The sequence below is a fragment of the Cercospora beticola genome, chromosome 8 (assembly GCF_033473495.1).
Source record: "Cercospora beticola chromosome 8, complete sequence".
Taxonomy (NCBI): domain Eukaryota; kingdom Fungi; phylum Ascomycota; class Dothideomycetes; order Mycosphaerellales; family Mycosphaerellaceae; genus Cercospora; species Cercospora beticola.
The window spans coordinates 1,850,245-1,875,711 of record NC_088942.1 but is presented as its reverse complement, the minus strand read 5'-3'; the positions used below and the strand labels follow the sequence as shown (position 1 = coordinate 1,875,711).

The 25,467-nt window shown below is 52.7% G+C and overlaps 11 protein-coding genes across 11 annotated transcripts; 5 read left to right on the top strand and 6 right to left on the bottom strand.

Moving 5' to 3' along the window:
• Nucleotides 1-701: 701 nt before the first annotated feature.
• RHO25_012003 (uncharacterized protein) lies at nt 702-1,726 on the bottom strand (the record flags this gene model as incomplete). Its single annotated transcript, XM_023603409.1, has 2 exons — nt 702-818; nt 872-1,726. The coding sequence occupies 2 exons, from the start codon at nt 1,724-1,726 to the stop codon at nt 702-704; spliced, it is 972 nt and encodes a 323-aa protein (XP_023454409.1).
• A 692-nt stretch (nt 1,727-2,418) lies between these two features.
• RHO25_012002 (uncharacterized protein) lies at nt 2,419-5,313 on the bottom strand (the record flags this gene model as incomplete). The annotated part of the gene is made up of 1 exon (XM_023603408.2): nt 2,419-5,313. The coding sequence occupies one exon, from the start codon at nt 5,311-5,313 to the stop codon at nt 2,419-2,421; it is 2,895 nt and encodes a 964-aa protein (XP_023454406.1).
• Nucleotides 5,314-5,805: 492 nt separating this feature from the next.
• Nucleotides 5,806-8,028, top strand: RHO25_012001 (uncharacterized protein; the record flags this gene model as incomplete). Its single annotated transcript, XM_065603475.1, has 2 exons — nt 5,806-5,879; nt 5,979-8,028. 2 exons carry the CDS (start codon nt 5,806-5,808, stop codon nt 8,026-8,028), a joined length of 2,124 nt encoding a protein of 707 aa, XP_065459547.1.
• Nucleotides 8,029-8,925: 897 nt separating this feature from the next.
• On the top strand, nt 8,926-10,524 carry RHO25_012000 (uncharacterized protein; the record flags this gene model as incomplete). The annotated part of the gene is made up of 1 exon (XM_023603407.2): nt 8,926-10,524. The coding sequence occupies one exon, from the start codon at nt 8,926-8,928 to the stop codon at nt 10,522-10,524; it is 1,599 nt and encodes a 532-aa protein (XP_023454407.1).
• A 348-nt stretch (nt 10,525-10,872) lies between these two features.
• RHO25_011999 (uncharacterized protein) lies at nt 10,873-13,296 on the bottom strand (the record flags this gene model as incomplete). The annotated part of the gene is made up of 7 exons (XM_023603406.1): nt 10,873-11,094; nt 11,156-12,035; nt 12,089-12,185; nt 12,259-12,811; nt 12,861-13,012; nt 13,059-13,196; nt 13,245-13,296. 7 exons carry the CDS (start codon nt 13,294-13,296, stop codon nt 10,873-10,875), a joined length of 2,094 nt encoding a protein of 697 aa, XP_023454859.1.
• A 2,046-nt stretch (nt 13,297-15,342) lies between these two features.
• RHO25_011998 (uncharacterized protein) lies at nt 15,343-16,413 on the bottom strand (the record flags this gene model as incomplete). Its single annotated transcript, XM_065603474.1, has 3 exons — nt 15,343-15,811; nt 15,861-16,240; nt 16,291-16,413. The coding sequence occupies 3 exons, from the start codon at nt 16,411-16,413 to the stop codon at nt 15,343-15,345; spliced, it is 972 nt and encodes a 323-aa protein (XP_065459546.1).
• Nucleotides 16,414-17,163: 750 nt separating this feature from the next.
• RHO25_011997 (uncharacterized protein) lies at nt 17,164-18,890 on the top strand (the record flags this gene model as incomplete). Its single annotated transcript, XM_023603405.1, has 7 exons — nt 17,164-17,563; nt 17,612-17,676; nt 17,730-17,883; nt 17,937-18,027; nt 18,109-18,235; nt 18,293-18,404; nt 18,457-18,890. 7 exons carry the CDS (start codon nt 17,164-17,166, stop codon nt 18,888-18,890), a joined length of 1,383 nt encoding a protein of 460 aa, XP_023454702.1.
• A 309-nt stretch (nt 18,891-19,199) lies between these two features.
• RHO25_011996 (uncharacterized protein) lies at nt 19,200-20,515 on the bottom strand (the record flags this gene model as incomplete). The annotated part of the gene is made up of 3 exons (XM_023603404.2): nt 19,200-20,152; nt 20,199-20,230; nt 20,286-20,515. 3 exons carry the CDS (start codon nt 20,513-20,515, stop codon nt 19,200-19,202), a joined length of 1,215 nt encoding a protein of 404 aa, XP_023454880.1.
• A 463-nt stretch (nt 20,516-20,978) lies between these two features.
• Nucleotides 20,979-21,749, top strand: RHO25_011995 (uncharacterized protein; the record flags this gene model as incomplete). Its single annotated transcript, XM_023603403.2, has 3 exons — nt 20,979-21,363; nt 21,411-21,593; nt 21,646-21,749. The coding sequence occupies 3 exons, from the start codon at nt 20,979-20,981 to the stop codon at nt 21,747-21,749; spliced, it is 672 nt and encodes a 223-aa protein (XP_023454881.1).
• A 254-nt stretch (nt 21,750-22,003) lies between these two features.
• RHO25_011994 (uncharacterized protein) lies at nt 22,004-23,614 on the bottom strand (the record flags this gene model as incomplete). Its single annotated transcript, XM_023603402.2, has 2 exons — nt 22,004-23,220; nt 23,269-23,614. The coding sequence occupies 2 exons, from the start codon at nt 23,612-23,614 to the stop codon at nt 22,004-22,006; spliced, it is 1,563 nt and encodes a 520-aa protein (XP_023454285.2).
• Nucleotides 23,615-24,208: 594 nt separating this feature from the next.
• Nucleotides 24,209-25,417, top strand: RHO25_011993 (uncharacterized protein; the record flags this gene model as incomplete). The annotated part of the gene is made up of 3 exons (XM_023603401.1): nt 24,209-24,400; nt 24,455-24,559; nt 24,614-25,417. The coding sequence occupies 3 exons, from the start codon at nt 24,209-24,211 to the stop codon at nt 25,415-25,417; spliced, it is 1,101 nt and encodes a 366-aa protein (XP_023454423.1).
• Between the last annotated feature and the right edge of the window lie 50 nt (nt 25,418-25,467).

Genomic DNA, 25,467 nt, shown 5'->3' with positions numbered 1-25,467 from the left:
TGCTGCGCCAAAGTAGAGCTCATCGCGATAGCGTTTCGTTTATGGCTTTTAAGCTTGTTCGTTTAACTTGGGGCTCGGTACCGAGTATATGCGAAGTTGTTCTTGGTATTGGGATAGTTCAATGTCTGGTAGATAGTAGTGGCAACGTGGACGTGAGGGCTGGTTTTGCTTGTGAAAAGAGGGGAAGATGGAAGACTATGATTCGGCCGCGAAAAGCTCGATGGTATCGTGGAATGTTTGCTGCGCTGCATTGTTCTTGTGGGGCAGCAGCATTGTAAGTCGCATACGATGCAATGACTAACGACGATAGGTCGAGTGTCCATTGTGGGATATTCTGAGAAGTAATGGGGAACTTAAATCAGAGAAGGTGCTTTTGAGATTTTTGAGAAGTCCATTCAGGAACAGTAATCTATTCTGTGTAGTACTTCTCCCGAGCAAGATGGAGCACATATCGCAAAAGTCTTCCAGCCATCCTGGCACGACGTGCTGTATTATGCTTGCTCGACAACATGAACCGCACCACGTCTGGAAACACTTGCTCACCCTCGACTTGCTGCAACAGTTGTGTCTCCAGTGATTGTGATCATCAATTACCACACAGAAATCCAGGAACACTTTTCCAGACACAGGGTCATTGCCCAATTTTCCAAACAGTCTTCAGCTCTTCCTCAGTACTATCATCGTCACCCTTGTTGTCAACATCAAGCCTTGTGTACAACCAACCAAACCGGTGGACGCTCATGTCCACGCTTCTGATCCCATCCCATACTCGCCAATGAACCAGCTGCCTTGTCATCCGAATATGGAATCGTAGTGCCCTACTAAAGTCAGTAAGATAGTAAACAAAAGCCGAACTTGGATTCAAACTCACCTTCTTCCACGCCCCCTCACCAACCTCATGACACTCCGTAGCAGCCCACTTCCCACACCCCTCCTTATCCCCCTCATCCTTCCCCAACACCCTCTCAATAACATTCCTCACCGAAAACCCAGTCGAGACCTTGAAAATCTTGAACGCCAGCTGTTTGCCCTTGTACTTGTCCTCCCAGATAGGACTGCACTTATTGAAAACGTGCAATTTCGTGTGAGATTTCTTGGAAGGAAACATATAATTCACGCCTGGAGCGAGGGTCGGGCAGCCGCCGGCTTTGGTGGCGGGTGGTGCTGAGCTTGCTGCGACTGTGGAGTCTTCTCCTCCACCGCCGCGGAGTTTGAGACCAGAGGGGGCTTTGCTGCAGACTGTGATTTCGGTCTTCTTGGAGGAGCTGCCAGAACTGGTGCCGCTGCCGCTGCCGCTGGAGTGTGAGGAGATGGAGTCACTGGGGCAGATTGTGGAGCAGGGTGGTGGTGGAGGGATTCTGATCTTGATCTTCTTGGGAGCAGAAGCTGCTGGAGGAGGTGGTGGGACGGTGATCTTGATTTTCTTTGGTGGGCATGACTTTGGTGGAGGAGGTGGGACCTCAATTGTGTACGTCTTGTCCTTGTCGCCTTTGCCCACAACCTTCCAGCCCTTGCCTTTGCAGAGCGTCTTCGCAGCAGAGCTTGCTTCAGAAGGAGCTGGTGGTGGAGAGGGAGGTGCGGACTCGGCCTTCTTGGACTTCTTCTTTGCTGGAGCTGGCTCGGCTGCGATGACAGCCTGCACACCAATGGCTCCTGGTGCGTAAGCGATTTGATGGGCGTATTGAGGCTGCACAGGCATGCCGTATGGGTATGCATAGACCGCCATGTTGAGTGGGACTGGGACCGCGTCAGGTGGAGGAAGGTAACCTTTACCTGCACGCCACTGGTAAGGTGCGAATGGCATGGATGAGAACAAAGCTAAAGAAAGTTGGTACCTCAGCTGTCTTTGAAGGAGATGGTGTTGATGAACTGAACCTGTGAGCTGTGATGATTGGTTAAAGTGGAGGTCGAGTGGCTGTGTTGGTCGTGGAGTGGATGGTTGTTGTGCAAGATGAGACAAGCTTGAGACAGGATGGAGGGTGGTATTTGTGCAATCGCAGCGCGTATGATCAGCCGACAGATCAGGGGCACGCAGTATACCATGAAGCGTGCCAGTCCTGTAGCAAACAGTCGTGAACGCATCATTTGGTCTGTCAGGTGCTGGTGACTATCTGGAGTCGTAGTATCGCTGTTGCCGTCATGCTGGGATTGGTACAGCACGGGGCCAGTTTGAGCACGGGATACATCGCACGAGCTCTGCCACTCGTTGCTTTGAGCGACTGACTTTTGCTCGCGTTCCGGAGAGGTGTTGCGAAACTGTCGTAGTCGTGAGATCTGGGGTTACGCTACATTGGTCAGTTGTTGCAAGAGTCGGAGATAGTCAGTGCTGTGAATTAAGTGATATAGGTGTCAGCCCAGTGCCGTAAGAAAGAGGCACTCCGGCCACATACTCTCATAATTCTCATCATCTCTAGCATATCATACACCGGCAACAACTGCCAGGCCGCCATATATCAACTTCCTGACAGCGTAAAAGCTGGCCTCGTTGTCTTTGGTCCTGTACTGCGGCTGCTGCAACCCGCCCGGTCCAGCTTCTACTTCGATTCTGCCCGATGGACTCTTTCTGATGACCACAGTGTGATCAATCAGTAGTGTGCCCTCTCCTCGGAACTCAGCGGAATGGCCAGAAGCAAGCATCAGCTTCCGCATATCGGTCAACTTCAAATCACCAACATGGACAGGCTGTGTCGCTCGCTGGTGGGCTGTTGATGCTGCAGTCTGTACGAGATCAAGGACTGGTACTGCTGGGACGCCAGGCCGGGCAGCTTTACTGTCCGAATCTGCGTCCTCAGCCTCTCCTTTGATCATCTTGAGCTTCTTCTTGACGTTCTCATCCTCCGCTGACTCGCCGCCACCCTCGACTGGCTCGGCATCTACTCGTCCTGTAAGTGCAACGACACCGAGGCCGCGCACATTCTGCCACGTGAGCTTCTTGACCAGCTGTCGACTTAGCTTGATTGTCCAAGCGTTCGTGTCAACGCTGGCATCGATCACCTCGCCAGCGAGTGGGGCGAAGACATCCGACTTTTGCTCGCCGCCTTCCGATAGAAGTTGCCGACATTCGGTGGCCAAAGCCTGTGTCTCAGAAACACTTCCGGAGATGAGAATGAGCTTCCGTGGTCTGATGAGTGGTATCAGCATTTGCAAGTCTCGCTTTTCGTGCAGTCCAGAAAAATCGATGTGCGCTATGCGAAGCTGTACTGTGATCTCCACAGTGGTAAAGACAGCCTTTTGTGGTGGCTTGTCCTCGCCCTCATCAGGCTCGTAGTCACTCTCGTCGTCTTCTGATTCCGACTCGACCCCGTTTGCTGCATCGCCGTCACCCGCAACCCCTGTAGCCTTCGCGATGAGCGCATCGATGTCGTCTGGTTCCCGCTTCTCTTCCACCTTCTGTCGCTCATCGGGCTGCGGCTTGCGATCTTTCTTATTTTTCGCATTCGCATCGCCCCATTTGCGCTTCTGACCGACAGTAGTAACATCTTGTTTCGCATCAGCGCGCATGTCCACGCCATCGACAGTATCACGTTCTTCCGCGCGCAAGTAGTCCTCAGGTTTGATGATGTCGCCATAATCGTCGCTCTTGGGCTTGCGCTGTACGAAAGGAAAGACTTTGTCGCGCCCCTTCCTGTTTCGTACGTCAAAGTCGTGAACATTCTTGCCCCTGATAAGGACGTTGATGCCCAGCTCCGCATCCGATAGACCAGCTTTGCGCTTGTTGCTCTGCGTCATTTGCGCAGACAAATTGAGCGCTCGTCCCTGCTGCTCAGGATCCTGATCTTCATCTTCGTCGTCTGAAGATTCTTCCGCCTGGTCGTCTGCAATCTCTGCAGTGGCCGTGTCATTGGCAGCATTGTCACCTTGCAGATTGCTATGAAGCTGTCGTTGACGCGCAGCATATTGTTGATACAGCATATCCTCCTCTCCAGTGAGCGGCTCGGCCGTGACTTGTCGCAGTTGCACACTCTGCCCATCAGCGCCAACGACTTTCGCGCCGGCTTGGGAAGAAGATTTGTTGCTAGATCGCCATACGTTCGCCAGTTGCTGTGCAAGACTTGGCCGCGTCACGTCGTTCTGTGGCGTGTTTTCAGTGAGAATGACTAGATTCTGAGGGTCTTGGGCCATCTTCTCCATTGCTTGTCGTGCAAATCCCCATTCAAGCGAGGTGTCGCTGGCTAGTATGATACATGGCCTCTTCCGCCGCAATGCTTGATCCAGCTTGTTTCTGCTTTCAATCTGCTTCACGAACTGCCAGTCCAGTAAATTCGGCACTCTTCCCTCATCTGCCTGCGTTTTGCTCATGGCAGCCTCGGCGTCCCTGATGATGGCTTCGTCCATCCATTCCAACATGCTCGACAGCTGGCGTACCGTGCTTTTGCTCGTCTTGCTCGCCATGTATATCCTGGTGTTGCGGTACGTGTCTGCATGCGGACCACTGACATTCTCTCGCCATGTATGATTGAGAATGAATGCGAGCTCCAGCACTCTTGCCGAAGAGTCCGTCGGAATCAAGACCTTACCACCCTGAGCAATAGTCTCCCGTATCAAGCTGACAAGAAGTTCATCCCTCTTCTTTCTCGGCAGAACCTCTGTTTTCTCAACACCCTTCGAGCTGCATATCAGGGCAGTCGGCCGCTGTAGGCCTTCTGTGATGTTCGAACCTCCAGAGAGCCATGCCGCTCCCGATAGCAGATTCTCACGGCCTTGATTCCAGTCTGCGGCATAGACAATGCTCTCTAGGCCATGCTGAATGTGCCATATTGTCCCTCCAGGTGTGTGTCCAGCACTGTACGCAGTGATTGTGAGGTTGCCTACAGGAGGCGAGAAAGACGCGGGTACTGGCTGGTGTGGCTGGCTGTAGCGAAGAGGATGGATTGCGCCAAAATATGCCGCGATCTCGTCTGCAGAAGGAGACGCGTAGAGGAGATTCGGTGCTGTTTCTGGCTGAAGCGCGCTTGGGGCGATGGCGCTGACGGGGATAACGGAGGCGGCGAGAGGAGACGAGGCGTAGAGATCAACCAGCAGCGTTCGTCCCAGGTTGATGACTGGCGTAGTCGCGTACACGGGCACTTGACTGAACTGCGGAATGTGTTTGCAGCAGTGCGCGTATGCGCCGATATGGTCGACGGTCGCATGGGTCAGCAAGACGAGCGACAGTGTCGACACGTGCTTTTCTAGTGTATGCAGCTTCTCAGCATCGAATGTCTCGTCCCAGCCCACGTCGACGAGAATCTTGATGCCGCCATCGAGTTCCAATAGCGACTGCGACGCCGGCGAGTCGGTTTGCGCGCCCAGCAGCGGCGTGAAGGTGAACATGGCGCGCTGCTATCCCATCCGCATTGTTGTGTACTTGGTCTCCTCCCTAGGATCAGCAGATGTCAGAGCAGTTGCTTTCACATGAAGATCAAAGAGCTGCAAGTGAGTGGACTTGAGAGCTTTACGGGCATATCTCGGCTTTCCGAGCTTTGCCCGTTCTCCGCTGCCAAACACAACACAACAGCAATGTCACGGTCAACACCATCCGACATCAGGAAATTCCTTTCGAACATCTATCACCCTACTCCTTGCCAAGCTATGATTTGGCTCTGCCCATGTCGCGATTTGCCGATGATTCCGCCGCTGAGATACGTCTCTTCGCGGCTGCACCTTCTTGGTGGAGGATCAACAAGCTCAAGCTCTGAGCATGCGTGTCTGCACTATGGCGACTGATCATTGAGGCTCGCAGTGGCTTTATCACAATCAACACTCAAAATACATGGCTTGGATGGCGACTTGGCTTCTCCCGCGAATTTCTTTCCGCCGAGAGATATGAGACTCTTGAAGACGCCTCTCTTTGATGCCGAAGCGGTCAAGTATGCCAAAGATTCCCACTCTGACGCCGCGTCCGTGGCCTCTGCAGCAGAGAGTCTCCGCGGTCGGCCACATGATGATACCCTCAGTCGGGCGAGCACGTTATAGTTCTCTGACATCGATTTTCCGAGCGGCCAATTGCGTCAGCGAAATGTGAGTCCCCAAGCCCGAGAACTCAGCTTCGACGTACCACTCGCACGCAGAGTATCTCTCCCAGAGAGCGAGAGCGAGAGTGAGAGCGACGACGAATATGTTGCCTCAACGACATCCTCCTCTGAGTCAGAAGTGGAGCTCTCATGGGAGACGGTGTGGTCTGCAGAGTGGACCCTCGAGCTCGTTGAGTTCTCTGGACGAGAAATTCCTCAATACGCCATCCTATCACATACTTGGCAGCTAGACGAGGTCCTCTATCGAGACGTGGTCCTAGGTACCAGTACAGACCGAGCGGGCTATCAAAAGCTGAAACTGGCCGCAACTCAGGCACGAGTTCACGGATATTGCTATATCTGGATCGATACGTGCTGTATTGACAAGAACAGCAGCGCAGAGCTGCAGGAAGCGATCAATTCTATGTTTACCTGGTACGCGCAAGCCGGGACATGCTATGCGTATCTATCGGACGTGACGTGTCAGCGCCACCAGCCAGAGTTTGAGGCGGCGTTCTCAAACAGCAGGTGGTTCACTAGAGGCTGGACTTTACAGGAACTGTTAGCTCCCCGAGATGTCTTCTTCTATACTGAATCATGGCAAGAGCTTGGCAATCTTCGAGGGCCTGATGACGAAGCGCTGCAGAAAATGGTCTCTCGAACAACGGGCATTGCCAGGTATCACCTTCTCGCGGGCCGCCAATTGACCCGAGCAAATGTAGCGACTCGTATGCGCTGGGCATCTGGACGAGCAACTGCACGCACCGAAGATATCGCGTACTGTCTCCTAGGCTTGTTTGACATTTCCATGCCTCTTCTGTATGGCGAAGGCAAGAAAGCTTTTCGGAGACTGCAAGAAGAAATCATGAAGCAGTCTGACGACCTTAGTTTGTTTTCGTGGACCAAGAAATCCAGCGATACAATGCGGCATGGACTACTCAGTGACTCACCCGCGGATTTCGCGCGCTATACCGTTCACGATGCTCGACTGGCGAAGCGATACGGCAGAGACTTGACTGCAACAACGCCCTACGCCATGACCAACGTGGGTCTCAGCATCGAGCTGCAACTAAAGTCGATTGTCACAGACACAATATATCTCGCTTTGCTGGAACGCCAGAATGCCGAAAATGAAAGCAGATCAGCTATATATCTTCAACGAATGGGTGGCACTCGATTCGTGCGTATTCTGTGCAGCAAACTTCCTTCCGCGCTGCCAGAGGAGGCAACTGCAACACCGTGTCTCGTCTGGCAGGATATTGAGGCTCGGGTATCGACAGGAGATGCAGTGTCTTGGCATCCAAAGATCAAATTCGAGCTACCAATCCCCTGGATGGCAGATTTTGGGGTGGTCTGTCTGACCTCGGGTCCTTACACGCACTTCTTTGGTGACATCGACCGCAAGACGTTATCCGATCAAATGTGCAGCGTGCTCCGTCATTTGAGAACATCAAACGAATTTGTCATTGAATGTGGCAGTCTCGGCCACGTCACAGTAGGTTACAACGCCCATTACCTGCCCGATTTAATGAGAGAGATGCCTGATGTGGAATATGTTTCGGGACTGCCAGCGACAGAATCCCATATTATGGCCATCAAGAGATATCTGCGAGCTAAGCGGCCCAACTTGCAAATCGCAGGCATGTCGATTGAGATTCCGATCAAAAGCCATGAAGTCTTGATGTGGAAGGTGACTACGTGGGTGAGGAGAGTGGTAGACAACGAATGTCACGTTTTGACAGTCGATATTCAGGCACCACTGAAGTTTCGCAATAGTGAACCAGGAGCATCTGAAGCTGAATTCGAGCTCAAACAGCCAAATTCGAAGGCTACAGCTATTGAGGCCTTCGACAGCCAGCCCGAGAAGCAGGGAACGCGTATGAACGCATGGAACCCCAACCATTCATTCCCAGATGCACGAGTGGAATCTCTACTAGCTGGAGATAGCAGCCGCGACGTGTCTCCGAAACCCGCGGGCACGATGTCTCGAACTCGGATACTGCTTTGGGCAGAGACTCCACCTAAACCAAGATAAATAGATGCATACATGCAACCTGGGCCTGATAGCATTCGCTACTTTTCTTCGGGGGCGCAGAGCGACACACAAATGCCTGCATGAAATCAAGGCTGTCCGGCAAGCATGGCCGCGATTCGTGGCGACAGATCTCCCAACCATAGCTCTTCACCGTCTGCCATCTGTTTCGATAGAGGATAGAAGACCATCGCTTGGTTTTTGCAGCTCGGACATTGCTAAGCCTCAGACCGTACCGTTGGAAGAGTTCACGTGCGGCGCTTACGAAGTTCGGTCCTCCTGAGGGCCAAGGTTCGGTCGTGCCTTGCCGAGATGTGGCTTGCAGCCACTCCTGACACTAGTCTTCACTCCTTCACTCATCGTACAGTACAAGATACTGGCAATTGCTGACAGACATTGATTCCCTCACTGGAAACCCGATGCGACTTTTGGAAATCATGGACATCAGACATGGCGTCGCACACAAAGTGCATTACCTGGGTGGAAGATCAGGTCGAGATTCCAAGCAAATGGTGGCTCTCAACTCTCGGAACGTCATTTCCACCACGCGACATCAACGTGAGAAGCGAGTCAACCGACCAACCGTAGCCTCCGATTCCAGCCTTATTCAACGCCACGAAGCCTATGGCTGGCTGAAGACCCCATTTCGGTATACTGCACAAGCCTCAGCATTCCTTATACAGCGGAAGCGCTGAGAAAACCTGCATCCAAGAAGTCCACTCCTGCGTCTAGCCTGAGGTGAAGTCGTCAGGTCTTGCCGGCGATGCCGATTGCGTGTTGTTAGCCCCCCGTTATATACGGTATGTCGCCAGCTACGATCTTCGTACAACTTGCCCTTCACGTTTTGCGCGTGCCTTTCTTTTTGATTGATTGACCTCACTCGTTACCGGGATACTCAATATGGAGATCCTGTCCACTCTTTTTGCATTCTTGCTTCTGCTGGGCTTTTCCGCAGCCCGGCCTTATGTTTCTAGCAGTAGCTCGACTACGACTACCACATGTACTACTAAGCTGAGAACGACTACCACTCGTTCGACAACGACGAAATGCTCCACCACCGCATCTGTGAAGAAGTACAAATCCACAACTTCTTCTGTTCCCAAAGCCGGAGGGTATCACACCAAGTCCGCGACCACTTCTTCCAAGGCTGGAGGCTATCATCCAAAGTCAACAAGCACTTCTAAAGCCGGCGGATATGCTCCAAAGTCATCGACCACACCTTCGAAGGCTGGCGGATATCTACCAAAGACGACGACCACTTCTTCGAATGCTCAGTACTATGGCGATAAGACTAGCATCACTACCTTGACCACTTCTACTTCCAAGGCTGTTTACCCGGATGAAACTTCGACCTCGACCACGAAATCGGCGTCTTCGACTTCGACTTCGAGCGAGACGAGCACATCTGCCACGAGCTCCGATGTGACCACATCCACAGCATCGAGCACCACTTCCAGTGTCGGCAGCACTTCTAGTGCCAGCAGCACTTCTACTGTCAGCAGCACTTACAGTGTCAGTACCACTTCATCAACGAGCACAGTCTCAACTACCTCCTCGGCCTCTTTCTCCACCTCCTCCTCCACCACGGCATCGATAACCACAACCACATCCTCTTCAATCACAACGAGCTCCTCTACCTCGATAACCTCATCGACCACAACTACCGCGGCTTGCAAGGCCATTCCTACAGCAGGCGTCGGCAAGCGAGGTCTCGCATACAACTATGCCGCCGTGACAGATCTCTTCGCTACCACAACCTGCCCAGCAACATCTGGCACATCCAAGGTCACCTGGACCTACAACTGGTACAGCGCCCCACAAGATCCCAGACTCCAGGAAACCCCTCGCGACCTGAACCCCTTCGTGCAATTCGTCCCCATGCTCTGGTCCGCCCATCCCGATCTCACCAGCGTCTGGTTCGACAACGTCGCAGCCGCCAAAGAGCAAGGCTGGACCGAAATCCTCGCCTTCAACGAACCCGACCTCTGCGTCGAAGGCGCAGGAGCAAGCTGCATGACAGTCGAAGAAGCGGTCGAAGCCTACAGAACATACATCTCCCCCTTGAAAGCTCAAGGTTTCCGTCTCGGAGGCCCAGCCGTCACGAGCAGCGACACTGGAAAAGCCTGGATTCGCTCTTTCTTGCAGCAATGTACAGGCTGTAATATCGATTTTATCCCTATCCATTGGTATGGCAGTCCTGCGCAGTACGGCGAGTTCTTTTCGTACCTCTACGAATTCTACTATGGAGTTGTCGCTGAGCAATACCCGATTTGGGTCACCGAGTATGGTCTTACAAGCGGAACGGCTGACGTCGTGGAGAAGTTCATGTTCGATACTATGTATGAGATGGATACTCAGGCGACCTTTGTGGAGAAGTATGCGTGGTACATGGCTGGTGCTCCGGGCGTTTTCCCTGGAAATTTGGTGTCGGGTAGTGCTTTGTCGGACTTTGGGAAGATTTACGATAAGGCACCTGGTCGCAGGCCACCACCACCGTAGATTGGATGGAGTCAGGAACCTTTTACGACGGTCGTGATGTGGCATATTGGCAATGTGGACGCTGTAAATTTTGACGATGTCTCTATGTAGAGGGAATTTAATATATGTATATGTGGAAGATAGAAGCGCGACAAAGACATATTCTAATATGAGAGAGGAGCATCGTGACGTATGATCATTTTCGACTCGCGTGGTGGCGATGATCCTGTGACTGAAGCGAGGAGGCTTTGACAGGCTTCGACATTCCCGAGAAACGTCTGCTTCGCGACCAGCGCTTTGGATGAGGAAGAAAGTCTTTTAGAATCGTAGCTAGCCGCTATAGACGATATATCACATATCTGGTTCGCCCTATCCAGTTGTGGTCCTCTCGGTGCCATCCTCGCCCACGGCCAAACCAGTACCGTTGCCTCTGCCCGAGCCATCACGGTTCGTTGTCGCCTCTGCATGGATGGTCACATCGTCCGCAAACACCGGCAGCTCATCCACCGGCTCAGTCACAGTGACTTCGTTCGAGATGACGAATACAGTCAGGCCTGGTACTTGCGATCTATCGTCCAAAGCTTGCTTGTCCTGTTGTCAGTGAGTCAGTATTGTTGTCATGTTGATCTGTCAGAGAATGAATATTACTCACCACCGCGACTCTCCAGTGCAGATTCTTCTGCAGATAAGGCACAACTGTGTCGACAGTGATATCAGGGATGATCTGCGCCAGGTATCTTTCCATCAATGCGATCGTGAGTGGAATCTGGCCCGTGACCTCGAGCTTGTCTGCCTGGCCTGACTTGCATTTACTGCAACCTGTGTTTCCATCTTGGCCCAGCGGAGCGAAGACACCGACGAAGTGAGGAGAGAGAGGCCACAAGCTGACATCATTCTCTTGTACAGCATCCAGGAAGACATAAACAGCATACTTGCCATCAAGGGCGTGCTTCTCGCCCTTAATGTTGACGATCCAGTCCAAGTACTTTCCATCCGGAGCCAGATCGCGCAGAAAAGGCTTCTCAGGCTGCAGAGATTCTTCCAGGAGTTTTGCTGGCTCGGGGAGATCAGCAACGAGTTCAAAGGCACTTTCCGCAGTCGCGGAAATGTTTTCTTCTTTCAACGTCCTCATCATCCTGGCCACGGGAACCATGCGCTCGCCGGCTCGAGGGTTCTTGAGGAAACTTGCTGCAATATCGTCGGCAGGCTGTGGGTATAGCTTCCCAATGGCAGGAATGATTTTGCTTCGTCTCTGATCTAATGGCACCCCATGAAGGCCCTGGAGCTCGGGATAGGTATAGTTGAAATCTTCAACATTGTGAGTCTGCGCCGATGTGTACCATTGGAGGTTGTTGTTCTCATCGAGGTATTTGAATGGGTAGAGTTCCGTCTGGTCTCCATCCGGTCCTGTGTCGGTCGTCTTGAGATACGTTGTCGACCTTTCAGTGAACTCATGGTCGGTAACCCAGGTGTCGGGCTTGCTCTTGTCTTCTCGCAGACCTTGCCACAGAGCGAAAAGTCGATCAATGTTACTGTGCAGGGATTAGCTGAGACATTGTAAGTTCTGTTCGCACGCTCATAATACCAATGGTGTAACCAGAAGATGGGATCAAACGCTGATGCCGAGATCTGTCCCATGTGCCCCCCGTTACCGACCAGATCGTGTATTGCGTTGTGGACATCTGCCGAAAGCAGTCAGTGAGAGTAACGAGAGTGCCTGAGACGGTTTCCCGCGAATCTAGGATGCACACTTACCTTCCAGACTTCCCCATACCTCTTTGCGAGCAGTGCGCTGTGCCTTGGTTTGATCAAAAGAGAATCCATTTGATGAGATGGGTGCGAAGCGTTGATAGCCACCAAGCAGATTAGCCACCCGCTCAGACAGGTTCCGGGCAGCTACCACATCTCGTGCGTAGATGGTAGCGCCAGAATGTTGCGTCTGTACTTTCTTGACCCGCTCCCACATACTGTCATCGCGGTCTTTGTCTGAAAGTTGGGATTCTCCTTTGTTCTGGCGCCTTGTAGGGTTGCCGTAGTAGAGAATCCCTTTGTCTGCAGTAGCTGGCAATGGAGCTTGATGCAAAGGGTTGTACTTTCCCGAGCTTGGCCATACAGAATTTTTGGAGTTTGGGCCCGACCACCAAATCTGCTTTTGATCCAGGGCCTCAGTGGGGAAGATGAACCTGTCGACTCTCGCCCAATCCCAGTAAGGAAGCCGAAACGTTCCCGCGGCAGCAACGTAGCGATCTTGGCCGTCTGAAGGACTGATTCCCTTGGCAATGATTTGAACGTTCTCCCAGAGTTTCGACTACTGAAAGTGAGCTCGCGGACAAGTAGCATTCATCGAATCCACATACCTCGAACAGGGCAAGGAATGGACGATGCCAGGTGAGGAACAATATAGAAGTGTGAGTGCAAAATCCCGGAGCGCCTTCCACAGGGTCTGCAGACATGTCCTCATTCCAGCCCTCATCGGGCCATCGGCGATAAGGCAGACCGTGGATACCTTCTACAGTCAGAGGTAGCTTGCATGGAGTGAAGGTCTCTGTACACACCTGCTATCTCATAGTAGCTGTCTGCAGGCTGCTTTTCCTTGGCGAGATCTTTCTGCTGAAATCTGGCAAGACCTTCCGCAAACAGATATCGTTCTTCGCTTGTCAAGTCACGCAGTTCCTTTCGTGGCGCAACATTTGCTATGGCTCGTCAGTCGATAATCTGTACCATAAATATGACATACGCACGGCTAGCAGTCTTTGGAATGCCTGAGCCAAGAACATCCTTCCACTCAGCCATGATGATCGATCTTAGTCTTGTGAATGTCAATGCTGAGCAAACGAAGCGTACAGCAATGCTAAGATGTAAAGTCTGCGGAACAGATTCTTATAGCGATTGGCCTAAGACAAGACCGTGGTGTCACCATTGCTCTGCTGCACGCGAGTACAGCCTGTGGTGTCAGGCCACGCGAGCGTCGTCGGTACCACAGCGCCATCCTCGCGATCGAGAACAAGAGTCTTGCATTTCAGCCAGCCATGATTGTTCTCCATGGGCGTACGTGGAAAGTCTACGATGCAGGTTTTGCGCCACTCGTCTCAGCTCTCCGCAGACTTAAAGTCGTGCGGGGCGCTGCAGGCCCCAAAGGTAGGTCAGGGTTGTGCGTGACACAATCCGAGTTGCGGTCATACAGGAGCCTGAATATCGATATTTGTGTGTTCCGTGGATGAAGTCTCGAAGTGTTGTCGACTGCAACTTGCGGAACTGGAGAGCTGGTCAATGGTGAGAAGTGGGGTGTGGCTGTCGAGCTACTGCACTGCAGCTCCCACGTGGACCTCTCCTTTGCGATCTGGGCACAAGAGCTGTGCTCTCGGTGCTACCGGTCATGGAAGTTGTCAGATGGAGCTGAAGGCGTACACTGCAGAAACGCTATACTTTGTACGGGAACCGGTTCGTCGCCGGTTTCCCCGTCTGCAGTGTGCTCTTCAATAGGCGATGAGACGGCGTTTCAGCTCCCCGATGTAGTCATCGCATGCTTGAGTTCAGCTTCGGACGCACCGACGCTCCAGCGAGGCGACATACGGGCTATTGATTTCCATCGGTAGACGGGCTACTCTTGGTCGTTTCGAATGCTCCAGGCCCGGGCTGCACCCCTTCAAAAGCCTGTCCGCCTTGCAGCACGCGGGGGAGCAAGCTGTAGAGTGGCATTGGTGGCAGTGAGGATCGCAGAGGGGTGCTATGTTTGCAAAGGGCGATGCTGATCGTTAATATAGGGTATCAAAACTGCCGCAAATGCACTCAGATTGAGATCTTGGCACAAGTAGTGCCCTCAGCCACCCGTCTGGTCGGTCCAACAGTATCTTCTCTGGACAAGTATACAGCTCCCGCTGTTCTAGTCAACTGTCGAAAGCCGCAGAGAATAGCGTAATAAAATTGAGACCCGGAATACTGATCAATGAAGCTCTTTGTCGGCAGTGATCAACGTCGATGCTTTTTGGGACATCCAGGAAACAGCGTGGTTTAGATGTCGGGTCTTTCTGCTGAAGCATGCTGTGTGACAAACGAGGTCGAATGCCGAAGCCGAGATGTGTGCATTCCTCGACGAGACCCAAAACGCGTCTGCGTAACTTGAGCATGCTTGGGCGTCGAGATTGGAAAATAACAATGGATTTCCCTTGCTGCTTGTTCGTCGTTTCTCTCATCAGTTCCCGACATTTTGCGATCTCAGCTATCAAGCTGATCAAAGTACGGACCATTTCTTCGTTTCCTGAAAAACACTTCTGGCGGCAAGCAAGGCTTGAAAGGTCCAGCCAAAATGAGGACCCAAAGTCTCATTGCAATGGTTATTGCATCTATGCTCGTATTGGTCACAGCCACGCCACCGAACCAAATCTTCGTGAGTCTGTGCCTTATGCGGTGTCCTTACGACTGGGAGCCTCTGTTCGTCTTCTCACACCTTCGCAGGATCGTCAAGCTGGAAGATTCCAATGCTATGTCATTACATGCAATGCTGGTCCTGTCGGCGACGCTCAATGCGTACGAGAAGGTTGCGGATTCTGTGCGCCCAGAAAGAATACTTGTGCCGATGCAACAAGTTCCTCTTCCAGGCTGTCGGCTTCGCCCACCAGTACTTCTCACTCCAAGCCGCATCGGACCAGATCCCCTATCAGGACGAATTGGATGCCGAAACCCACGGGTGTGAGAAATGGCACTTGCCATGACAAGCTGTGAGGGTTGCGTGTTGGAGCGGTGTGGCAACGTGCGGACTGGGAGCGCAGTGTAAGATCTTGCGGGACCTTGCTGAGGCATAGTGCTGTGAAGAGGTATCTAGCACAGGATAATCGAAATTCAGTCCGGAAGGTCCGGGATCACACCTGGGACATTCACGTGAGGGAGCTGAAAAGCGTAGTCTCGGAACATTCCCATGCTGTGTGAGGCATTGTACTTCTGCTTTGCTGCCGCTGGGTGAGACACACCTGGTGGTTGTCTGACTTGGTTCGACTGTCTGGGGAGAGTGCCTCGCTGTCCCGAAACTATGGAGCCAGAGAGTTTGCTCTTTCCGCTAAAAGATAGGTTCCCAAATGGTCCGGATGAACTCCAAGCAGAGGACTTCCGACCAGATGACAGTGCCACACTGGCGCCTGTGGTAAACTGGCCTATGAAGTTCAAGCTGACCGGGATCGTGGCTGAGAGCAGTGAATAGCAGAGGCCGGCCTGCTGCCAAACGACGACGTCTGCAAGTAAAGGTGCCTCTTCGACCTTGCCTTTGTATGCTCGGTTGTACGCAAGATAGTGCATGACGGCGAAAACGATGCAGCTGTACTTCAAATCAGCCAGGCTCGTTGGCAGATGACGATGATGCATACCCAAGTCGGAAACTGAAAGCCAAAAACACCTTTATTTTCTTTCCAAGGTCCATGCGAAGATTGATACACAATATCGCGGGAAGAGCAGCGATCCAAGTTTCGATTAGGCACGCAGCAACAGTAATTGTCAGCCAGCGCCCCTCATGACCTGGGCACACCTGTTCGCCTTGCTCCATCTGAACTCGTGCTGGCTCGCAGCGTATAGAAGTGGCCAGTGTAGATGCCACACCCCAGGCTACCACCGCCACTGTTACGGAAGTGCAGGCCATAGATGCGAGCCGACTTTGCAGATTCGAAAAGATCCGTAGGATCAAGAGTGTGATCGATAGCTTGGATAGCGTGAGTGCGATGAGGAAAATGACCTGACTCGCTCTGTATGCCTGTTGCGCTGTCAGTGCGCGTTGACCACAGTCGCCGAATTACGACTTGCCGTATTTACTGCATCCTGATCTGACTCACTGAGAAGTCCCAGGCTGGAGCCAACGCCATGTCGCGCGGCGTACATGGTCACGGTGTACTCTCCGCAGGCCAGTATCGTGGCTGCCAGAATCATATTGTCCTCGATAGCCCATGAGGCGATCCTGAAATATACGCGTGTTCCTAAGGTGAGGCAGGAGTAGATGATGGCGAGAATTGTCAGAACCCAGACCGACGCACTTCTGTCCGATGCTGTGTTGACCGCAAACCGGGTCATTTTACGCCTGCCTTTCTCGGTGGCTGCATTGCACTCCGATCTCTCTTCCCTATTCAGCAGGCGTCAGTGTCTTCGAATGCTCCTCGTTCATGGTGAAGGCTGCAGGACAGATGGAAGCAATTCTCAACCAGATGTGTTTCGACGTTGATGATGCATTGACAACGGGTTCGTATTCACAAACTCTAATCACATCGTCAACACCCATGAAGGCTGACGTGCCGACTTTCTTCCGTTGTCCATCAACTGGAAACATCTCAGCAAAGGTCATGTTAAGGTTCTGCCCGAGGCCTGGGGTGCTGGATCGTAAGCCATAGGGCACATGAGATCGGACGAGGTCCGGTGGTCCGGCTGCGTGCGACGAACCGAGAGCACAGGGGTGTGAAGGTGAGCACCATGGAATCGATGTCTGCTGCCGACCACGGTAACACGTGTGAGCGGATGTATTGCTCCGCTCTCTGCGAATCCTCGGGGCCGACCCGTCTCTACTCAGCACGAAAACTTCGACTGACGTTACGGCAGAGGGGAGTAACCCTTCAGTTCCCGACATATAATCGCTGTGCTGCAAAACTTCGCTGGTGGCCTCGGATACCGAGTGTTCGCAGGCGAGAGATGGCGACACAGTCGCATGCCAGCCAGGAAGCCGCTGCCAGTGGAAGTGATCCAGATATCATCCAGCCTGTGGGAATTCTGGAAGGTCTTGACCCTTTGCCGCCAATCCTCGGGTCAACGAGATTCAAGAACACTTATCATGACAACCGCGACATGCATCGTATGAACAAGAAGCAGGAGCTCCGCCGCAATTTTCGATTCCTCTCCATATTTGGGTACTCCTTGATATTGGTGAATGGATGGGTTCTTGCTCTCCCGGGTGCATCTTCCATTTTGACGAATGGAGGCAGTGCCGGCGGTATTTGGGGTTACGTTATCGTCATCTTCGGCATGTCGTTGACTACGCTATCGATGGCTGAGATGGCGTCCATGGCGCCTTGTGCTGGCGGACAGTACCATTGTAAGTACAGATTGGACTTCTGCCTGCCCGGATCACTGAAAATTGCAGGGGTGTCCGAGTTCGCGCCGAAGCACTGTCAGAAGTTCCTGTCGTATCTTACTGGTTGGCTTTGTGTATGTATTTGCCATCTTGGTAGCTTGCTTCGCTGACTCCAGCCCGTGTCCAGGTCCTGGGCTGGCAGATGGCCTTATGTTCGACGGCATACAGTGGTGCGCTGGCAGTGCAGGGCATCATCAGCCTCGAGGTCCCGACTTACGTCCAGCAACTCTGGCAAGGAGTGCTTCTCACGATTGCGATCGTACTGAGCACACTCGCTTTCAGTAAGATTTGATTTCAGCGAAGATCGCTTGCAGTCGCTGACCGCACCATGCAGATACAGTGCTGCTTCGGAAATTGCCAAGTTTCGAAGGCGCCATGTTTGTCATTTACGTCTTTGCGTATATCGCTGTCTTGACAGTGTTGTGGTCAGTCTAGCAGTCGAAATCAGCCTCGAGATCATGGCGAGAGGCTGCGCCACTTGTAGACAATATGCTGATGGTTTCCAGGGTAATGGGTGATAGAGCACCGGCTCGAGCAACCTTCACTGAGTTCACCGACTACTCCGGCTGGGGTAGTGACGGCGTTGCAATGTGGATTGGCACGAGTGGAGCGAGTGGTGCTTTCCTCGGCTCGGTAGGTTCGCTGCTGCTACAATACCAAAGATTCTTCCCGGCTCATGCCAGATCGTAGGACAGCGCAGCCCATCTCGCAGAGGAACTGCAAGATGCTGCCTGGGTTCTGCCGCGAAGCATGGTGGCCACTGCGGTGTTCAACTATGTCTCCTGCTTATTCATGGTCATCAGTATGTCTGACCTGCGAATTTCCGGAAGTGAGGAGAGCTGACTTTGCTCCAGCATATCTGACTGTCAGGGGTGAGACGACCCACGAACTGTTGAATGCCGGCCATCCTGCCTACGTAGAAATCTTTATGAACGCCACGCAATCGAGAGGAGGGGCAACGACACTTACTACGATAGTCTTCATCCTCCTGCTGTTTGGCATCATCAACATGGTCACCACCACTTCTCGCCAACTCTACGCCTTTGCTCGCGATCGAGGGCTGCCCTTCAGCGCGTTCCTTTCGCACGTGCGGCCGGGCTGGGACATTCCTCTCAATGCCGTAACTGTCACACTAGGATTCTCAGTAAGCTGCTCCTTAGGCTATGGACATTTTGCAGAACTGATTTTGTGCGCAAGATCTTGTCCATCTTCATCGTTCTCGGCTCGCCAGCCGCATTCCGGACGCTTGGAACACTCTGTCAGTCTGCACTTTTTACCAGCTACATGATCGTGATTGGATGCATAATCCACAGGAGGGTAACTGGTGGAGAGCTACCACCAACGCGATTCAGTCTCGGCAAAGCAAGCTTGGCTGTGAATGTGATGTCTGTCGGGTATTTGGCTGTACAGATTGTCTTTATCTTCTTTCCAAGCACTCCACACCCGACAGCAGCATACTCCAACTGGGCCGTCGTGGTCTTTGCAGGCACAGTGATCATTGCAATATCCTGGTATCATTACCGCGGGAGGAAAGAGTACCGAGCTCCGGCAGATAGTATACGTCGGGCTTCGAGAGAATTGTGGTAGCGTTGCTCTTTCAGGGTTCCATGATCTCAGCCCAGGGTTTCGGTTGCGTCGCATTCTTCAGGTCTGACCACTTCGGTGCCGGTACGCTCAAGATTCTGCAGAGATCCTTTCGTCTCTTCCTGAAGTCGTTATACAACTCCTTCCAGATTTCGCGTTCTCGGCAAGTGCCCTGGTTTTTGCCGCCGCAGTCAGGCTGCATTTCGCTGACGCCCTCATGCGGCCACATGACCCATGGTTTCGGCAGTGGCCAGTCGCTGAAATGTATGAGCTTCGCCTCTTGATATGCCCGATCCGCATCCCATCCATATTTGGAGGGATATGAGTCTCGTGGAGCGTTGATAGTGCCCAGATAAGCTGAATGATCGTGGTTCCTGAACTCGGCAGAAAGCATGGCGTATGGGCGGTGCGGAAGAACCATTGCACTGCCTCCAAAACGGTGATTGAGAAGATCCATGTCATAATTCCTACCAGTCTGAAAGCCCGGCTTCAATTTCCATGACATGAGAATGTCAATAAAGTTTTTGAGCTCGAAAGGGTTCGGCTCGATCAGCATTAGCAAGCTGGTCAACTGCCAGTGATTGGGTCTGCCCTCAGACCAATAAGCCCTAGGCATGGCAACTGGAGTGCTTGGGAGGAGGAATAGCTCGTCCAAGTTCTGCAAAAGTGTGCTGTCACTGTCAATATGCAGCACGCGATCGTACTCAACAAGATCGAAGGCCCGCAACTTCGTGATCGATGAGTCCCACGTACTCGGAGCGTTCAATGTTCCGGGAGAAGATTCACCGTCGACATCCAGTACTGAGATAGGCTTCAATTTGGCTTTGAATATCTTCTCCGCCCGAATGAGGAGTTGACTGTTGCGGTCTTGAGGCGAGTCGTCGACTTTGTCCCATTGCTTCGGATACATCAGAATTCGATCTGCTTTGCTGCCATGCCGCTTCAGAGCATCAAAGACCATGTAGGCTGCACAGCGTCAGTTCCGATCTCAGGATATCAAAGGTGTTAGTACCATTGCAGAGGCTGTGATTGTCTGTCACGTATCTAGGGTGGTGTTAGTCGGAATATTGGTCATCCAGCGATCTGCTTGCCGGCTTACTGCACATATGCATATCTGCTCCAATCAATGGGCTTTGGGGCAGGTTCACCAGTCGTTCCCAAGAAGTAGTATAGCAGGCAGACCAGAAACAATGCTGCCGAGAGCAGCGTCCGATATTGCCTGAATGCCCGATTGCCATAGAACTTCAAGGCGCCAAGAAGCCCTTTCTCCCGCGGCATCTCACGGCGCGGCCGTTTTGGATTGCCCCAGTCATCGTACTCGTCGCCCATAATCTGCTGGCCGTGTGATAATAAGAAGTGTTGTTCATGTTGTCGCTGGCGATGCAGGCAGGATCCATCATCGTCGGTGGTCGGAACACGGAAGTTCCAGCCCCTGGGAAACACGTCATCATCCGCTTGACATTTCACTCTTCACCTCAGTCTCTTTCCTCTCATCACCACTGATGGGCTATTTCGCAGACACGAAAACAGGCGTGCCTAAGCATGCACGATCTTATTCACTCGAGCAATTCTGCTCCCGGACGGGTGGCAACTGCGCGTCAAGCGAGAGTAACACGGAAGCAAGGCGGCTACGCGCTTTCGCTCAACAAAAAGCATGCAGCTGTACAACGCTATTGTCTGCAAGGGTGTAATATGCCTGAGACGGTCTTGAACACAGCCGGGACAGCGTGTACACGCGTTGAGGGTTTATGACTGCCGCCACCGCGTGCCACTGACCTTTCGTTCAATCAGTATGGCACAATTCGTCCTTGCGAGGGCTACGCCCAACGACATGGCGGAACTGGTTCAGGTGCAGTATGAGGCGTTCAAGCCCAAATACGTTCGAGAGCTATTCATGGGCTGCAGAGACACCGATGATCTACCAAAACTTGCGAAAAAGTATGCCGAGGACATGGCCCAGGATCCAACCGATCTCTGGATCAAGGTCACTGATTTGACCACTGGGGAAATTGTGGCAGCAAGCAATTGGAGGCTATCTCTTGCATCATCGAACGTGCAGCCTCGCGGAATAGATGAGCCGATGCCATGGGTTGACGGCGAGCTTGCTGCTGAGGCCAAAGAGATCATGGAACCAATGAACAAAACGAGAATCGAGAACAACGCAGAGCCGTTCATTCGTATGTGGGCTAAGATTCCGAGCGAAGTAATCTGACACGAGGGACAGATCTCCACATTCTGTTTACATCGCCGGAACACGTTCGCCGCGGCATCGGGAGCATGATGATGCGATGGGGTTGTGAGCTGGCCGATCTACTGTTCATACCGGCCTGGATTGAGGCCAGTGCTGAAGGCAATTTCTTGTATAAGAGGTTTGGCTTTTACGATCAACAGCAGCTCACACATAAAGGTATTGTAAACCTCGAATGTTCGCGCAAGGCCACCCACTGATCAATTCACAGGTGAAGTAACGGGCACATGCATGAGGCGCGATGCTCGCTCCAATGCTGGTGTTGTGAGTCCTGCAAATCGACAGGAAGGCGGCATCGACTTTGGAGTGCTTTAAGTGAGCGAGAAATTCGACAATGACGGCGCGACCGAATCCGATGACCAGCAGTACCGGTCTGTCAACAATGTCCACTATGTTCAACTGTCGCATATCGCGGGAATGGTCTATCCTTCCGGTTGCATGGAGCCACGTCACCACTCTAACTACACCCCACCATACTTCTGCGTTGACTCGAGGTCAGTCGCCTCAGAGAGTGGCGCGACCACAGAGATGCATACTGTACAATACAATTATTCACAGCCACGACATGTCTACTCGTCCCTTCTAATATTTACTACAGGTCCCTTGTATTTCTTTCTTCCGCGCAAGGCGTAATCTATCGCCGCAATCGCGAATACTCCCGCGAACATGACCACAGACCAGTTCATTGTGGTAGCTGTGACCTCTGCGAAGACCGGGAAGAAGCTCATGATTGCAGTGAAGCAGACGTAAAGAAACGCGATCACATTAATGGGCAGTCCGAAAATTCCCAGCCACCACCTGGCATGCGGAAGTGGCTCACGCCGAAGCCTCTTGCTCAGAATCGATCCGATCGACACCGCATATGAGAAGCTTGTGGCCGAAGTTAGCAAGCCCACAATGCTGTTGAACGCAGTGCTGCTTCCAATGTTGATCAGGGCCAGGATGACCAGGATCGAAAGGGAGAACAAGATCGCGTTCAATGGGATTGGCGTGCCGATTGTCACAACTTTGCGGAACCATCCCGAAAATGGAAGGCCTCCATCTCTCGACAGTGCCCAGGCTTGTCGAGATGCTGCCGCCATAGCATTGAGCGATGTGCAAATCGTAAGCACGAGTGGTATGCATGCCATTGCTGTCGCTCCAGCTCTGCTGCCTGTCCCTGCATAGAAGACATCGACGAACGGGAATATGGAAGTGGACCCGACCACCGACTCCACGTCCGTAATGCAGAGGACGAAAGAAATGATGGCGACGAATCCAAAGGCCCCGTTGAGCAGGATCGTGGTCAGCATCATCCTTGGCACGGCGAGCGAGGCATTCTTGACTTCTTCCGCGAGATGGACGGGTGCATCACTGCCAACGAACGCCGCGCCCGCCGTGAGCTGGCCAACGATACAGGCCGTTCCGACTGAAGGCCAGCCACCGAAGTTGGAGAATTGTGTGAAGGCTTCCTTTGTTGATGCCTTTGGTGCAAGCACCCATAATGGCACGTAAACGCTGAAGAATCCAAATATCGTGAGGCAGAGCACGATGCCCTCCAGCAATGGCAACCGCTTGGCGCCAAACGTATTGAAGAAAGTTCCGAAAAGTCCGAGTCCGATCATGAGCAAGGTCACTTGCCATCGAGTGTATACGAATCCGGTGTTGAAAGCCACAAGCTCCAGCATGAGAACGCTGCTCACATACACCGTTCCCGCTATCGCAGCTTGCCAGCCCAAGGCGCTCAGCCAGCCAACGCAGTAGCTCAAGAACTTTTGCTGAGAGGGTGGCGCGAATTCGGAAACCCCTACAATTCTCAGTGATCTGGACGAGCAGATGTCAAGCTCAGACTTACAGTGGTATTGGCCGCCACTGGTAGGGCTCATGGAGGCCATTTCTGCCAAGCTGCACACCAAGGTGATGGTGAACATCCAGCATCCAAAGTACACCCAGATCGTTCCAGCTAGGCCGCCATTGATAAGCGAGAAGGTGGAATTTGTGGTCATGGCGACCCAAGTGCCCATCGTCACAGTGGCGAGGCCGAGGATAGAGAATGATGTGAACGATCTGCGAAGCTCCTGATCCCGTCCGAGTCGTCGCATATCAGAGACATCCTGATGAACACCGATCTTGCTGTTATTCCCATTGCCGAAATCGCAATCGACGAAGCCTTCTTGCTGTATAGCCTTCTCGTGCTCCATGATGCGTGACCTGTGCTCACTTGGTGCACCGGCAGGTCTTGCAGATAATCGAATTCCTGGAAACTGGGCCTCGAAGGACGGACTTGTGCCATGGTGCGGGAGAAGCTTTTAACGATCACAACAACGTGGTGTCCCGCCCACGTTACAGCTTGAACGCCACGTCGCTTGCAAATCGCACCTCTGTTCATGTTGTGTAACTCAGGCCGCTACTGCGGCAACGAGAAATTCCGGACTTAAAACTCCTTGCTTCGGTGCTGCATTAGACACCTACGAACGGAAAGCCGACCGAGGATATCAGTGCAACACCTTTTCGCTCGCTAATGCACCGTACCTCCCAGAAGAGCCACTGCATGAATTGTGCCTAATTGCTTCGAATGGTTCGATTGCAGATGCGTAGCACCCCGCAAGGAGTGTGCTTCAATTTGAAAACTGTGACGAAATGGACCTCAATCGCCTTCTCCGAAGGTTGCAACCAGCCCAGCCGCGTGTAGTGGTGTGGGACCACAGCATCGGAATGCGTCGCAACCTCAAATCTCTTGTACTTGATTAACATAGCGTCTCGACAATGCCGTCTGAAGATCAACACAGGATGCGATGGCAGACACCTCACCGGCGACTCTGGAGGTCAGTTCCGCCGTTACGGAAGACGACCACGGAGCTCAGATCGTGATTGTGGCGATACTCGGGCTTATAGCGAGCGTAGGTGTGTTGGCCAACCGACTACTACTGCGATGGCCTTGGAAGGAGCGGTTTGGTGTGGACGATTTCGTCTGTGTGGCGGCGACGGTACGCACAGGTATCTCGCATTGTGATGGCAAGCTTCATAGCTGACATTCGAAGCTGGTGGCCACGGCACAGACGGGGACACTACTCAGTGCGGTGGCTTGGGGTCTCGGAGAAAGATCGCGACTTCTAACACCACGAGAGTTGGATGTTGTTGACAAGGTGAGTTCAGTGGCTTCGGTGGCGACAATCTACCAATGCTAAAATGTTTTGCAGCTTGTGTACACGTCGAGTATCCTCTTCGTGCTGGCTTTATGCTTGAGTAAGCTTGCAGTGGGCTTTCTCTTCAATCGTCTATCATCGCGAGCAGCTGCGAAAGCAATTATCCACGCCATCGTCATATATGGCGTTGCTGGCATCTTGATCGTTGCTGTCGATCGAAACATGGCCGAACCTTGGAAAATTGGGAGCACATCGCGCGACTCTTTTCTCGCAAGATGGGCTACAGTGGAGGCACTGGGCATGGTGCTAGATGTGGTCATGATCGTATACCCAGCTGTTTTGGTGCGCGGCCTGAAGATGAGCCGGAGCACAAAGATCGCAGTCTTCCTCGGATTCGCCTCGCGCTTTCCAGTTCTCGTCTTCGCCGGCCTACGAATCGCCTACATCGGCAACATGGACTTCGACGATTTATCGTTCTCTTGTGTCGTGACAATCATACTTGGACTATCGGAGATGCACTGCAATGTTGTTGCGGCAACTATCCCTTGTCTCCGAATCTTCCTGAAGGGCTGGAATACGAGCTTCATGAATACAACCTTAAAAGAGATGGATCCGGAGGCATATACCAGACACTCATCCGTGGCGTCTCCAAGAAGCTGGCGCACTCTGCGCAAGTCGAAAGCATCAAGCTCTTCGCAGAGCAAAAGACGCCAGAGCTCCTACGGAGGAGTATGGGACGGAGCTACGAGCCGAATAGAATCGAACATCTCGTCGGAACACATCACTGGCAATCGACAGATCAGCGCTGGCTCCCGATCTATCACCGTGCAGCGTTCGATAGATGTCGACATCAAGTGAGCATCCATCGCTGTTTTCCGTCCGACGATCAGAGAAGCACGACGACAGGA